The following is a 15,269-nucleotide window of genomic DNA, read 5'->3' as shown; positions in this document are numbered from 1 at the left end:
CCGCAGTGTGCAGACAAGAGAAGCTATTCATGAGAAGAATCCGACCATAGTCAGAAGATTTACCATAGGATCCTCCAGGCAACCAAAATTCTATATCCCAGGACTGATAGAGACAGGTTGGAATGACATCTGTGCATTGCAGGGAATTAGGGAATGTGTTATTTTGTTATCTTCTGTATATTTCTGATAACTTGTTTTCATGGGAGGAAAACCCCTTTAAGAATAGAATTAAGACATTTCAGGAGCACCGCCTTCCAGTTTTGTTTCTTTTGTTATTGGCTTTATGGATTTAGTACTGATATAAATTAACCCTTTCTGTCTTGGACCTGCTTTAGGTTTCACAGGTTCATCTGATCCGATGTAGAAATTAAAGATATTATTTTTCTAATCTTCAGGTCATGTGGAGACACAGCTCAAGGCTCCTGGACGTAGAGACTGTGGTATCAGAGTATAAGCTGCGCCAGTCCTGAGGAAGACGAGGAGGCTGCAGCAGGATGAGTGGATGGGTTCTGCCCGAGGTCCTGCTCCTCACCTGGTCCATCACTTCTGCAGGTAAAGTTACTCCAGTGACCGGAGCTTCTTCTGATGGTCGCAGTCATTCCCTGGTGTCTCTGAGCTTCCTGCTTTAATATCCGGACAGTTTAGTTATCATATAAAATCTCTGTAGACAGTAGAATGTGCAGACCTCACGATTGTCGGGCGATAGAATCGGATAATGCAATAAATAAGTTTCTCATTTCAGGTGATACAGGTGATATACACCGTGTTACTCTGTCCTGAGCCTTGGGTGGTGACCGGCAGCTAGAACGTCATGTATCTACACAGTGACGGGAACGCAGAGCTCTATACAGGAAATCTACCACCAGGATGAAGGACTGTAAACCCAGCACTGACATCCTGGTGTGCGCCCCTTTTGGCCGGATCTGCTCTGTTTTTAGCTTCTTATGCTCTGGTTTCTACAAGAAAAGGGCTTTTTAAAATTATCCAAATTAAAGCAAAAGGAGACTGAAGCCCCTGAGGCTCATTTGCATAGTTCGTAAAGCTTTTTTTTTCTAAAAAACAAGGACATAGGAAGCCTAAAGAAGAGCAGATCCTGGCAGAGGGGTGCTCACCAGTATGTCAGTGCTTGGTTTACAATCCTTCATCCTGGTGGTAGGTGTCCTGTAAGGACTCCCAATTTACAAACGACCCCTAGTTACAGACGTACCTCTGGATTCCCCCCAGGCCACAATAATCCAGTGTAAGGTATCGGCAAAATGGCTTATTGTTATCATTTCTTCGCAGGATAACCAAAATTTTTGAAATTCCACTTGTCCCAGGGACAAAAATAAATTTACCTGTTCAGACTTACATACAAATTCAACTTAAATGTATTTTCTGTAAATGTATATACATGTGTGATGTGTATATCCTGCATGTATGTATATGTGATGTGTATATCCTTCATGTATGTGTATGTGATGTGTATATCCTGCGTGTATGTATATGTGATGTGTATATCCTGCATGTATGTTTATGTGATGTGTATATCCTGCATGTATGTGTATGTGATGTGTATATCCTGCATCTATGTGTATGTGATGTGTATATCCTGCATCTATGTGTATGTGATGTGTATATCCTTCATGTATGTATATGTGATGTGTATATCCTGCATGTATGTGTATGTAATGTGTATATCCTGAATGTGTGTATGTGATGTGTATATCCTGCATGTATGTATATATGATGTGTATATCCTGCATGTATGTATCTGTGATGTGTATATCCTGCATGTATGTGTATGTAATGTGTATATCCTGAATGTATGTGTATGTGATGTGTATATCCTGCATGTATGTGTATGTGATGTGTATATCCTGCATGTATGTGTATATGATGTGTATATCCTGCATGTATGTATATGTGATGTGTATATCCTGCATGTATGTGTATGTAATGTGTATATCCTGAATGTATGTGTATGTGATGTGTATATCCTGCATGTATGTATATGTGATGTGTATATCCTCCATGTATGTGTATGTAATGTGTATATCCTGCATGTATGTGTATGTGATGTGTATATCCTGCATGTATGTGTATGTGATGTGTATATCCTCCATGTATGTGTATGTAATGTGTATATCCTGCATGTATGTGTATGTGATGTGTATATCCTGCATGTATGTATATGTGATGTGTATATCCTCCATGTATGTGTATGTAATGTGTATATCCTGCATGTATGTGTATGTGATGTGTATATCCTGCATGTATGTGTATATGATGTGTATATCCTGCATGTATGTATATGTGATGTGTATATCCTGCATGTATGTGTATGTAATGTGTATATCCTGAATGTATGTGTATGTGATGTGTATATCCTGCATGTATGTGTATGTGATGTGTATATCCTGCATGTATGTGTATATGATGTGTATATCCTGCATGTATGTATATGTGATGTGTATATCCTGCATGTATGTGTATGTAATGTGTATATCCTGAATGTATGTGTATGTGATGTGTATATCCTGCATGCATGTATATGTGATGTGTATATCCTGCATGTATGTGTATGTGATGTGTATATCCTGCATGTATGTGTATATGATGTGTATATCCTGCATGTATGTATATGTGATGTGTATATCCTGCATGTATGTGTATGTAATGTGTATATCCTGAATGTATGTGTATGTGATGTGTATATCCTGCATGTTATGTGTATATGATGTGTATATCCTGCATGTATGTATATGTGATGTGTATATCCTGCATGTATGTGTATGTAATGTGTATATCCTGAATGTATGTGTATGTGATGTGTATATCCTGCATGTATGTGTATGTGATGTGTATATCCTGCATGTATGTGTATATGATGTGTATATCCTGCATGTATGTATATGTGATGTGTATATCCTGCATGTATGTGTATGTAATGTGTATATCCTGAATGTATGTGTATGTGATGTGTATATCCTGCATGTATGTATATGTGATGTGTATATCCTCCATGTATGTGTATGTAATGTGTATATCCTGCATGTATGTGTATGTGATGTGTATATCCTGCATGTATGTGTATGTGATGTGTATATCCTCCATGTATGTGTATGTAATGTGTATATCCTGCATGTATGTGTATGTGATGTGTATTTCCTGCATGTATGTATATGTGATGTGTATATCCTCCATGTATGTGTATGTAATGTGTATATCCTGCATGTATGTGTATGTGATGTGTATATCCTGCATGTATGTGTATATGATGTGTATATCCTGCATGTATGTATATGTGATGTGTATATCCTGCATGTATGTGTATGTAATGTGTATATCCTGAATGTATGTGTATGTGATGTGTATATCCTGCATGTATGTGTATGTGATGTGTATATCCTGCATGTATGTGTATATGATGTGTATATCCTGCATGTATGTATATGTGATGTGTATATCCTGCATGTATGTGTATGTAATGTGTATATCCTGAATGTATGTGTATGTAATGTGTATATCCTGAATGTATGTGTATGTGATGTGTATATCCTGCATGTATGTATATGTGATGTGTATATCCTGCATGTATGTGTATGTGATGTGTATATCCTGCATGTATGTGTATATGATGTGTATATCCTGCATGTATGTATATGTGATGTGTATATCCTGCATGTATGTGTATGTAATGTGTATATCCTGAATGTATGTGTATGTGATGTGTATATCCTGCATGTATGTGTATGTGATGTGTATATCCTGCATGTATGTGTATGTGATGTGTATATCCTGCATGTATGTATATGTGATGTGTATATCCTGCATGTATGTATATGTGATGTGTATATCCTGCATGTTATGTATATGTGATGTGTATATCTTGCATGTATGTGTATATCATGTGTATATCCTGCATGTTTGTATGTGCGATGTGTATATCCTGCATGTTTGTATGTGTGATGTGTATATCCTGCATGTTATGTATATGTGATGTGTATATCATGCATGTATGTGTATATCATGTGTATATCCTGCATGTTTGTATGTGTGATGTGTATATCCTGCATGTTTGTATATGTGATGTGTATATCCTGCATGTATGTATATGTGATGTGTATATCCTGCATGTTTGTATATGTGATGTGTATATCCTGCATGTATGTTTATGTGATGTGTATATCCTGCATGTTTGTATATGTGATGTGTATATCCTGCATGTATGTATATGTGATGTGTATATCCTGCATGTTTGTATGTGTGATGTGTATATCCTGCATGTATGTGTATATCATGTGTATATCCTGCATGTTTGTATGTGTGATGTGTATATCCTGCATGTATGTATATGTGATGTGTATATCCTGCATGTATGTATATGTGATGTGTATATCCTGCATGTTTGTAAATGTGATGTGTATATCCTGCATGTTTGTATATGTGATGTGTATATCCTGCATGTATGTATATGTGATGTGTATATCCTGCATGTTTGTATATGTGATGTGTATATCCTTCATGTATGTATATGTGATGTGTATATCCTGCATGTTTGTATATGTGATGTGTATATCCTCCATGTATGTTTATGTGATGTGTATATCCTGCATGTTTGTATATGTGATGTGTATATCCTGCATGTATGTATATGTGATGTGTATATCCTGCATGTTTGTATGTGTGATGTGTATATCCTGCATGTATGTATATGTGATGTGTATATCCTGCATGTATGTTTATGTGATGTGTATATCCTGCATGTTTGTATGTGTGATGTGTATATCCTGCATGTATGTATATGTGATGTGTATATCCTGCATGTATGTTTATGTGATGTGTATATCCTGCATGTATGTATATGTAATGTGTATATCCTGCATGTTTGTATATGTGATGTGTATATCCTGCATGTATGTTTATGTGATGTGTATATCCTGCATGTATGTGTATGTAATGTGTATATCCTTCATGTATGTTTATGTGATGTGTATATCCTGCATGTATGTGTATGTGATGTGTATATCCTGCATATATGTGTATGTAATGTGTATATCCTGCATGTATGTATATGTGATGTGTATATCCTGCATGTTTGTATATGTGATGTGTATATCCTTCATGTATGTTTATGTGATGTGTATATCCTGCATGTTTGTATATGTGATGTGTATATCCTGCATGTATGTGTATATGATGTGTATATCCTGCATGTATATTTATGTGATGTGTATATTCTGCATGTATGTGTATGTGATGTGTATATCCTGCTTGTTTGTATATGTAATGTGTATATCCTGCATGTTTGTATATGTGATGTGTATATCCTGCATGTATGTATATGTGATGTGTATATCCTGCATGTTTGTATGTGTGATGTGTATAACCTGCATGTATGTGTATGTGATGTGTATATCCTGCATGTATGTTTATGTGATGTGTATATCCTGCATGTATGTGTATATCATGTGTATATCCTGCATGTTTGTATATGTGATGTGTATATCCTGCATGTTTGTATATGTGATGTGTATATCCTGCATGTATGTGTATGTGATGTGTATATCCTGCATGTATGTATATGTGATGTGTATATCCTGCATGTATGTGTATGTGATGTGTATATCCTGCATGTATGTGTATGTGATGTGTATATCCTGCATGTATGTATATGTGATGTGTATATCCTGCATGTATGTGTATGTGATGTGTATATCCTGCATGTATGTATATGTGATGTGTATATCCTGCATGTATGTATATGTGATGTGTATATCCTGCATGTATGTGTATGTGATGTGTATATCCTGCATGTATGTATATGTGATGTGTATATCCTGCATGTATGTGTATATCATGTGTATATCCTGCATGTTTGTGTATATCATGTGTATATCCTGCATGTTTGTATATGTGATGTGTATATCCTGCATGTTTGTATATGTGATGTGTATATCCTGCATGTATGTGTATATCATGTGTATATCCTGCATGTATGTGTATATCATGTGTATATCCTGCATGTATGTGTATATCATGTGTATATCCTGCATGTTTGTATATGTGATGTGTATATCCTGCATGTTTGTATATGTGATGTGTATATCCTGCATGTATGTGTATGTGATGTGTATATCCTGCATGTATGTATATGTGATGTGTATATCCTGCATGTATGTGTATGTGATGTGTATATCCTGCATGTATGTGTATGTGATGTGTATATCCTGCATGTATGTGTATGTGATGTGTATATCCTGCATGTATGTATATGTGATGTGTATATCCTGCATGTATGTATATGTGATGTGTATATCCTGCATGTTTGCATATGTGATGTGTATATCCTGCCTGTTTGTATATGTGATGTGTATATCCTGCATGTATGTGTATGTGATGTGTATATCCTGCATGTATGTAGATGTGATGTGTATATCCTGCATGTATGTATATGTGATGTGTATATCCTGCATGTATGTGTATATGATGTGTATATCCTGCATGTTTGTATGTGTGATGTGTATATCCTGCATGTTTGTATGTGTGATGTGTATACCCTGCATATATGTGTATCTAGTGTGTGTATATTTTTATATACTGCACGCATGTGTATGTGATGTGTATATCCTGCATGTTTGTATATGTGATGTGTATACCCTGCATGTTTGTATATGAGATGTGTATATCCTGCATGTTTGTATGTGTGATGTGTATATCCTGCATGTTTTTATGTGTGATGTGTATATCCTGCATGTTTTTATGTGTGATGTGTATATCCTGCATGTTTGTATGTGTGATGTGTATATCCTGCATGTTTGTATGTGTGATGTGTATATCCTGCATGTTTGTATATGTGATGTGTATACCCTGCATGTATGTGTATCTAGTGTGTGTATATATGTATTTACTGTATGTATGTGTATGTGATGTATATATCCTGCATGTATCTGTATATAGTGTGTGTATATGATATGTATATAGTGTATGTATGCTTGTGATGTGTATATCCTGCATGTTTGTATATGTGATGTGTATATCCTGCATGTATGTATATGTGATGTGTATAACCTGCATGTTTGTATGTGTGATGTGTATATCCTGCATGTATGTATATGTGATGTGTATATCCTGCATGTATGTATATGTGATGTGTATATCCTGCATGTATGTTTATGTGATGTGTATATCCTGCATGTATGTGTATGTGATGTGTATATCCTGCATGTATGTTTATGTGATGTGTATATCTTGCATGTATGTTTATGTGATGTGTATATCCTGCATGTATGTGTATGTGATGTGTATATCCTGCATGTATGTGTATGTGATGTGTATATCCTGCATGTATGTATATGTGATGTGTATATTCTTCATGTTTGTATATGTGATGTGTATATCCTTCATGTATGTTTATGTGATGTGTATATCCTGCATGTTTGTATATGTGATGTGTATATCCTGCATGTATGTGTATATGATGTGTATATCCTGCATGTATATTTATGTGATGTGTATAGCCTGCATGTATGTATATGTAATGTGTATATCCTGCATGTATGTGTATATCATGTGTATATCCTGCATGTTTGTATGTGTGATGTGTATATCCTGCATGTTTGTATATGTGATGTGTATATCCTGCATGTTTGTATATGTGATGTGTATATCCTGCATGTATGTATATGTGATGTGTATATCCTGCATGTATGTGTATATGATGTGTATATCCTGCATGTTTGTATGTGTGATGTGTATATCCTGCATGTTTGTATGTGTGATGTGTATACCCTGCATGTATGTGTATCTAGTGTGTGTATATATTTATATACTGCATGCATGTGTATGTGAAGTGTATACCCTGCATGTTTGTATATGAGATGTGTATATCCTGCATGTTTGTATGTGTGATGTGTATATCCTGCATGTTTGTATGTGTGATGTGTATATCCTGCATGTTTGTATATGTGATGTGTATACCCTGCATGTATGTGTATCTAGTGTGTGTATATATGTATATACTGTATGTATGTGTATGTGATGTGTATATCCTGCATGTATCTGTATATAGTGTGTGTATATGATATGTATATAGTGTATGTATGTTTGTGATTTGTATATCCTGCATTTATGTGTGTGTGATGTGTATATAGTGTATGTATGTTTGTGATGTGTGCATACCTTATGTATGTATATAATATGTATATATACAGTAAATATGAATTTTTTATGTTTAAGAAGAAGGGGAGCCACATACAGAAGTCTTCGAGTCAAGCCTCTCCTAGTCGCACCCTGACCAAAACCCTTCATCTTCTAGAAGATAGACCACAATATTCTTTAAATTGAGTTGGCTAATATTGGGCACCATTATTGTACTAGAGCAGTGACGGTGAACCTTTAAGAGACCGAGTGCCCAAACTATAACCAAAATCGACTTATTTACCGCAAAGTGCCAACATTTCATTTTAAGCAGTAACTTATTGCTACCTGCTCTTCAACATCTATCAATCGTATCGGCCCCTTGAGGCCACCAATACAGTTGAAAGAAGGAGAGCACATTCAGACTCTCATTGTAGCTTCTCACCAGGGTCTCTCTGTACAGTAAGAATGGAGGGTCCGGTAGGATGACCTACAAAGATATTGCAGTTCTATCAACACTTTCTCACTTTTACTGCAGTTCCAAACAGACAATGAAGTGTCGCTTTAAAATAGCACTGAGAGCAGCATCTCATAAGTTGCCTGGGACTGCAGGAAGATTCGGTGGATTTGGTCCTGTTTGGTGAGCTCTGTCTTGGGGTCAATGGCCTGGGGGCCCACAGAAAGGGCTCTGAGTGCCACCTCTGGCACCAGTGCTATAGGTTCGCCACCACTGTACTAGAGCCTGGGCCCCTTGGAGGATCCTTTGGTAGTCTGGTGGTCCAGTCCAACCCTGTGTAACCCCAACAGACCACATGATAGTTATAGGGGTCCTTTGGTCTTCTCTACTCAGATGATAAAACTTCGGCGATTATCCTGGTTCTTATAGACGACCAATGTCCACTAATGTATAAGGCATGTGAGATACAGTATATATAGTAATGTGATGTGATCTGGGTGTAACTACCCCCCTGTACCATGTATAAGGCATGTGAGATACAGTATATAGTAATGTGATGTGATCTGGGTGTAACCCCCCCCCCTGTACCATGTATAAGGCATGTGAGATACAGTATATATAGTAATGTGATGTGATCTGGGTGTAACTCCCCCCCTGTACCATGTATAAGGCATGTGAGATACAGTATATATAGTAATGTGATGTGATCTGGTGTAACTCCCCCCCTGTACCATGTATAAGGCATGTGAGATACAGTATATATAGTAATGTGATGTGATCTGGTGTAACTCCCCCCCTGTACCATGTATAAGGCATGTGAGATACAGTATATATAGTAATGTGATGTGATCTGGGTGTAACTACCCCCCTGTACCATGTATAAGGCATGTGAGATACAGTATATATAGTAATGTGATGTGATCTGGGTGTAACTACCCCCCTGTACCATGTATAAGGCATGTGAGATACAGTATATAGTAATGTGATGTGATCTGGGTGTAACTACCCCCTGTACCATGTATAAGGCATGTGAGATACAGTATATAGTAATATGATGTGATCTGGGTGTAACTCCCCCCCCTGTACCATGTATAAGGCATGTGAGATACAGTATATAGTAATGTGATGTGATCTGGTGTAACTCCCCCCTGTACCATGTATAAGGCATGTGAGATACAGTATATAGTAATATGATGTGATCTGGGTGTAACTACCCCCCTGTACCATGTATAAGGCATGTGAGATACAGTATATAGTAATGTGATGTGATCTGGGTGTAACTCCCCCCCTGTACCATGTATAAGGCATGTGAGATACAGTATATAGTAATGTGATGTGATCTGGGTGTAACTCCCCCCCTGTACCATGTATAAGGCATGTGAGATACAGTATATAGTAATGTGATGTGATCTGGGTGTAACTACCCCCCTGTATGTATCACGCAGGTCTCCACACTCACTATTTCTATGTGACTGTGACCAGTGAGCCGACCTATGACCTCCCGCTATACAGCATGACCCGGGCCCTGGATGACATCACACTCATGCGATATGACAGTGACCGCGAGGTGGTGGAGCCTAAAGTTTCCTGGTTCCAAAGTCCATTTTCATCTTTTCTGAACGCAAGTTGGTTTTTTAATAAAGTGCAGAAAAATGCACAAACCCTTCTACTTACCATCTCCAGATCCCTGGGGCAGACGGAGGGTAAGTGGCCCCGGTCCAGTTAGTGCTACGGCCCCATTGCAGGATTCTAACCCTCCGCATGCTTTTCCTGTTTCCAGGCTTCCATGTTCTCCAGGTATTAGCTGGATGCTCGCTCCATCAGAACGGCTCCGTCCGGGGCACATTCACTTACCACTATGATGGGAAACCCTTCATGTATATGGACATGGAGGCCGCGCACTTCATAGCGGAGACACCGGGCGCCGAGAAATTTGCAAAGAGATTTAACTCAAATTCCACCATATTACAAGGAATCCGGCACAACCTGGTGAACACCTGTATACCCCACATCACCGAGCTGCTGTCACTGGGGAACTGCACCTTCTATAGGAGAGGTAAGGCTGGAAAATACTACGGGAAACAGGATGGAGGAGCTCTCCTTACAGAGACTCGTATAGACAACGCTCCCCTAATCTGTATGGAGTCCCTCCACAGTACAACAGAGGCTAAAGCCAGTAGACGGCAATAGCTCAGGCCCAAACCTTCTAGGGGTCCATGGTCAACCAAACCACGCATTTAAAGGGAACCTGTCACCAGGGACCTCATTTTCACTAAAGACAGGTTGCAGAAGCCAATTACACCTGTAGTGCACAGCTGCCTCTCTGCTTTTTATAAGAATTTGCATTACAGTATAATTGTCTAAATCCTGACAAAATCCTGGGGTAGTCCCAGGGGTTGGGTTTGGGTGCATTTCAAAAAACAACATGTGACTTGTCTGTGTTACTCACTCCTCAAATCTTAGCCCCCGCCTTTGTGCTCCTGTACAGCTCCACCTCCTGCTCCTTCTCAGAGGTCACAGTCTGGTGAGATGACATCAGTGGGGGAGGGACAAGCTGCACAGGAGCACAAAGATGGAGGCAGCCTACAGCTCAGACAAGGCACATGTTGTTTTTTGAAATGCATCCAAACCATAGCCCAACCCCGGTGACTACCCCAGGATTTTGTCAGGATGCAAGGTAAGTTATAACACACGATTATATTGTAATGCAAATGCTTAGAAAAGCAGAGAGGCCGATGTGCACTGCAGGTGTCATGGGCTTTTACCATCTGTCTTTAGTGACAATGAGGTCCCTGGTGACAGGTTCTCTTTAATATTTTACTGAGAAGGACCTTCACCCAAGGGTGCACCAGCCAGGAGGCAAGTTGAGCCTCATGCATCAGGCAGCACCACCTTCAGCAAAATGGGGGGCAACATTAGGGGCGCAGTCACCTGCTACACAGCAGAACATGACACTTACAAGTAATGTCTCTTAACACCCAAAGTCAGTACGAGTGTTAGACCTGGCATGGAGATATTCCTAGTGGATGGGACCCAGAGCAGTAGAGAGTTTAGGTTCACTGCTACATTCACCCATGAAATCCTAGTACATCTGTTCCTGCTCTCAATACACATGTAAAGAAGAGCCATTTCAGGACCTTTGCAGGTCCTGAAACCACATATTGTAAGCAGCAGAAGGGACACATCCTCCATTCCCCAAGAAGCCGAACCTATAATATTCCTACAGCACGGGGCACATGGGGGTCTTACTCCGCTCCTTAATCGGTAGATTTCGGGTGATAGGTTTCCTTTAATATGTATGTTTGGCAGCTGAACTTTACTTCTTGTACACAGTTTGACTCCAAGTAAGAATATTTAGCCTTTGTATGAATAAAATAACTTTATATAAACCGTATATTCAGGAATCTCTTCATTATTGTATGATTTTGGGGACAAAGGGAGGGAATACTGCACCATTCATATCAAACCCAACAGAATGATGTTCCCCGGTGGCTATAATGTGCGATGAAAAGACCAAGGATGACAACAATAAGAACTTGTGCGTCATGAAATCTGTGAATATTAACCTTTGTCTTCCCTGTTACAGAGGAGCCAGTAATACGGGTGACACAGATTCCTATGGACGATGTTGGGCTTCGCCTCTCATGCCGAGCCTATGGACATTACCCCAAGGACATCTTCATGATGTGGTACAAGAACGGAGAAGAGATCCCGGAGGAGATGATGGAGAGGGTGACCCTGCCCCTCCCTGATATAACGTATCTGACCTCTTCATCCCTCAATGTGACCTCTGGAGCTGGTGACACTTATAGCTGTAAGGTGGGGCACAGCAGTATGAGGGACAACGTCACCCACCAGATCAGTAAGTCGTACTTATTATTAGACCAGATTTCTATGCAGCAAATACTTTGCTCCGTCTCCCGATCTGATGTCCGTGTTACATTGTAACTAATTCCTGGAGGCTGTTACACTGTTTCATCATCGCCTTCCTATGTGTTGGAGTTGGGGTATTTCCTATGATTTCACCTCATGAGTAATGACTAAGTCATAGGACCAGGCGGCTCACAAGCTCCTGTACAGCTGTGTGTAGGAACACAGGACAACGTTACAGCTTTTGGAAGGCGGCAAGTTACAAAAACCCATTGTATAACAGGGAACGTCCATTGTACTAAGTAAAGAGCTGGCGCCTGTGTAACGTCTTCTTGTGATCTATTTGCTTCCTGTACATTTCTGTGCAGGGATCTGTTGCAGATGTTCACTTTGGTTTTCTTATCTCTGGGATCTAGCTCTTTCCTTCTATATGTGGTTGGGTCAGTACTGAATATTCCAATGGAGATAACTTAAAGGAACTTGTCAGCAGCAATAAATCTACGAAAACACTGCCAGTACCAAGCATCATCCATAAACGTGAAGATGTAAATTGGGTGTATATAATGTCAATGAGACATAGAGCTCAGGACTGAAGTCAAGCTCTCCCTGGCTCAGAATACACTCTCTGATGTGATGGACAACCTGGATGCAAAGTTGTCAATTACACTAGAGACAGGGGAGAGCTTGACTTCAGTGAGAAACTTAATACAACCAATTTAGGGTGGGTTCACATCACGTTGTAAGGACACATCAGGGGGAAACCAACCTGCCCTTCCAATGTATGACACAGACGTATCCCTCTATATGATAATACAATGGGACCCCCCCCCCTGGGACCCCCCCTCCCCCGAAATGCTGCAGACGATGTACGGGGTGTCCCCAGTGATGTCACAGACTCTGTACTGTGCTCTGCATCAGGCTGATACCCGAAAAGCTGAAATCATATAATGTAATGGTGTATAATGAGCCCCAGCAGAGAAATCTGTGTCCAATAACATTTCATATATTTAATAACAATCACATCATTAAATATCCCAGAAAATAGAAAAATAAAAGTGTTTGCAATTGATGTTGCATTTATATTTCAGACGTCTCAGGCGTAAATGTTTGAGATCCACACACTGGGGCAGATTTACTTACCCGGCCCATTCGCGATCCAGCGGCGCGTTCTCTGCACAGGATTCGGGTCCGGCCGGGATTCACTAAGGTAGTTCCTCTGCCGTCCACCAGGTGGCGCTGCTGCGCTGAAAAGCATCCGAATGCCCTGAAATTTACCGAGCCGGACCAAGTGAAGGTAAGCGCGTCCCAAGCCACACTTTTTTTGTTTTAAATGCGGCGGTTTTTCCGAATCCGTCGGGTTTTCGTTCGGCCACGCCCCCCGATTTCCGTCGCGTGCATGCCAGCGCCGATGCGCCACAATCCGATCGCGTGCGCCAAAAACCCGGGGCAATTCAGTGGAAATCGGAAATATTCGGGTAACACGTCGGGAAAACGCGAATCGGGCCCTTAGTAAATGACCCCCAATATGATGTTTTATAAGTCGCATAGACGCTGGAGGTTTCCAGTCTGTTCAGAGTCTTATATTAATAAGAAAGACATTAAAACTCACGAACGTTCCGCTCAATCCACGTAGAGGCCGGGACTGGGATAGTTTGGGCTTATAAACTTGTACTTACAGGTAGTGGTATTAGCTTTAGTCAATGTCTATGGGCCCTGACACAATTTTCCACGAGGTCTGGACAATATTGAGTTCCTGCGTAGTAACACGGTTTTGCGCATGCGTGGTGGGTGTGTTAGGCGTACTACAAGTACTAGGAAGTCCTGGTTCCTCCTGAGAGGCTGGTAACTATATACCTGTGACTCTGGAGTGTATATAGTTACCAGCCACTCAGCAGGTCTTCCTGGTACTTGTAGTACGCCTAACACGTCCACCGCGCATGCGCAAAATGCTTGTTTTAGTTGTTTTAGTTTAGTGGAGAGTTAGGGAAACGTTTTATACTTGACTGTTGTTCTTTAGATGCTAAATCCACGTGATGTCCCTTTCCTGGGTATCAGACACCACCGGACCCCAGGTAGTGACTCCTGAGGACTGTGTGGTGGGTGCACTGCTGGTGCATTTGTCATCTTTCTTCTGAGATACTTTGTACTTTGCAGGGATTTCCGGTGAAGATGCGAGCGCTGCCCCTTCTTCTCCATCCATCGGGGCAGTGACCGCCATATGCCTGGCCATCGTCCTCATCATCGTTATCATTGTGTTCAGTATAAGAATAGCAGAAGACCTGGACTTGTGCCGCCGGAGATAAGTCCAGGACGTGACACAACTCCTGGAAGACGTTGCAGGACGAGACATTTCAGGCGTCTTCCTGCTTCCATCTCCCATGGTGGATCCACAGAGAACTTTCTATGCAGCTCGTCCCATAGACGCTTGTCCATGGCTCATTGCTGATAGGGGCCGGCTCTATGATCGCTCTATGTCTGATCTTTTGATGTTTTTGTTTTTCTACAATTTTTTGCTTTTTTTTTTTTTACAAAACTAATTAAATATAAGAATCTGTCCCTCCCTGCACTATAACAACTTTTCTGCTTCATTTTATGCTATTACTTTCCAGACCCTCATGTTACACCTCCATTACTGAAATAAACTCCTACATTGTATCTATCTCCAGTGTCACTAATAATGTGGCTTATTGTGTATTCTGTGTATTTTATTAAAACACGAAGAAGATCTCAGACTGGACCCTTTTTAGTTTGTTTGCTCTCCACCTTCAAAAATCCTTAACTTTTTATTTTTCCACGTACAGAGCGGTGCGAGGGCTTGTTT

The 15,269-nt window shown here is 40.1% G+C and overlaps 1 protein-coding gene across 1 annotated transcript; it reads left to right on the top strand.

Annotated features, from left to right (window-relative positions):
• The first annotated feature begins 379 nt into the window (after window positions 1-379).
• On the top strand, window positions 380-15,146 carry LOC140077463 (major histocompatibility complex class I-related gene protein-like). The gene is made up of 5 exons (XM_072124687.1): window positions 380-552; window positions 10,024-10,281; window positions 10,359-10,634; window positions 12,165-12,440; window positions 14,603-15,146. The coding sequence occupies exons 1-5, from the start codon at window positions 495-497 to the stop codon at window positions 14,749-14,751; spliced, it is 1,017 nt and encodes a 338-aa protein (XP_071980788.1). The 5' UTR covers window positions 380-494; the 3' UTR covers window positions 14,752-15,146.
• Window positions 15,147-15,269: the final 123 nt, after the last annotated feature.

The sequence above is a fragment of the Engystomops pustulosus genome, chromosome 9 (assembly GCF_040894005.1).
Source record: "Engystomops pustulosus chromosome 9, aEngPut4.maternal, whole genome shotgun sequence".
NCBI lineage: Eukaryota > Metazoa > Chordata > Amphibia > Anura > Leptodactylidae > Engystomops > Engystomops pustulosus.
This window is presented reverse-complemented; position numbering and strand designations above follow the sequence as displayed.

Coding starts and splice junctions, on each gene's coding strand:
- LOC140077463 (XM_072124687.1), top strand. CDS start 495: ATGAGTGGATGGGTTCTGCCCGAGGTCCTGCTCCTCACCTGGTCCATC. Junction 553..10,023: donor CTGGTCCATCACTTCTGCAG/GTAAAGTTACTC, acceptor TGTATCACGCAG/GTCTCCACACTCACTATTTC. Junction 12,441..14,602: donor CAACGTCACCCACCAGATCA/GTAAGTCGTACT, acceptor TGTACTTTGCAG/GGATTTCCGGTGAAGATGCG.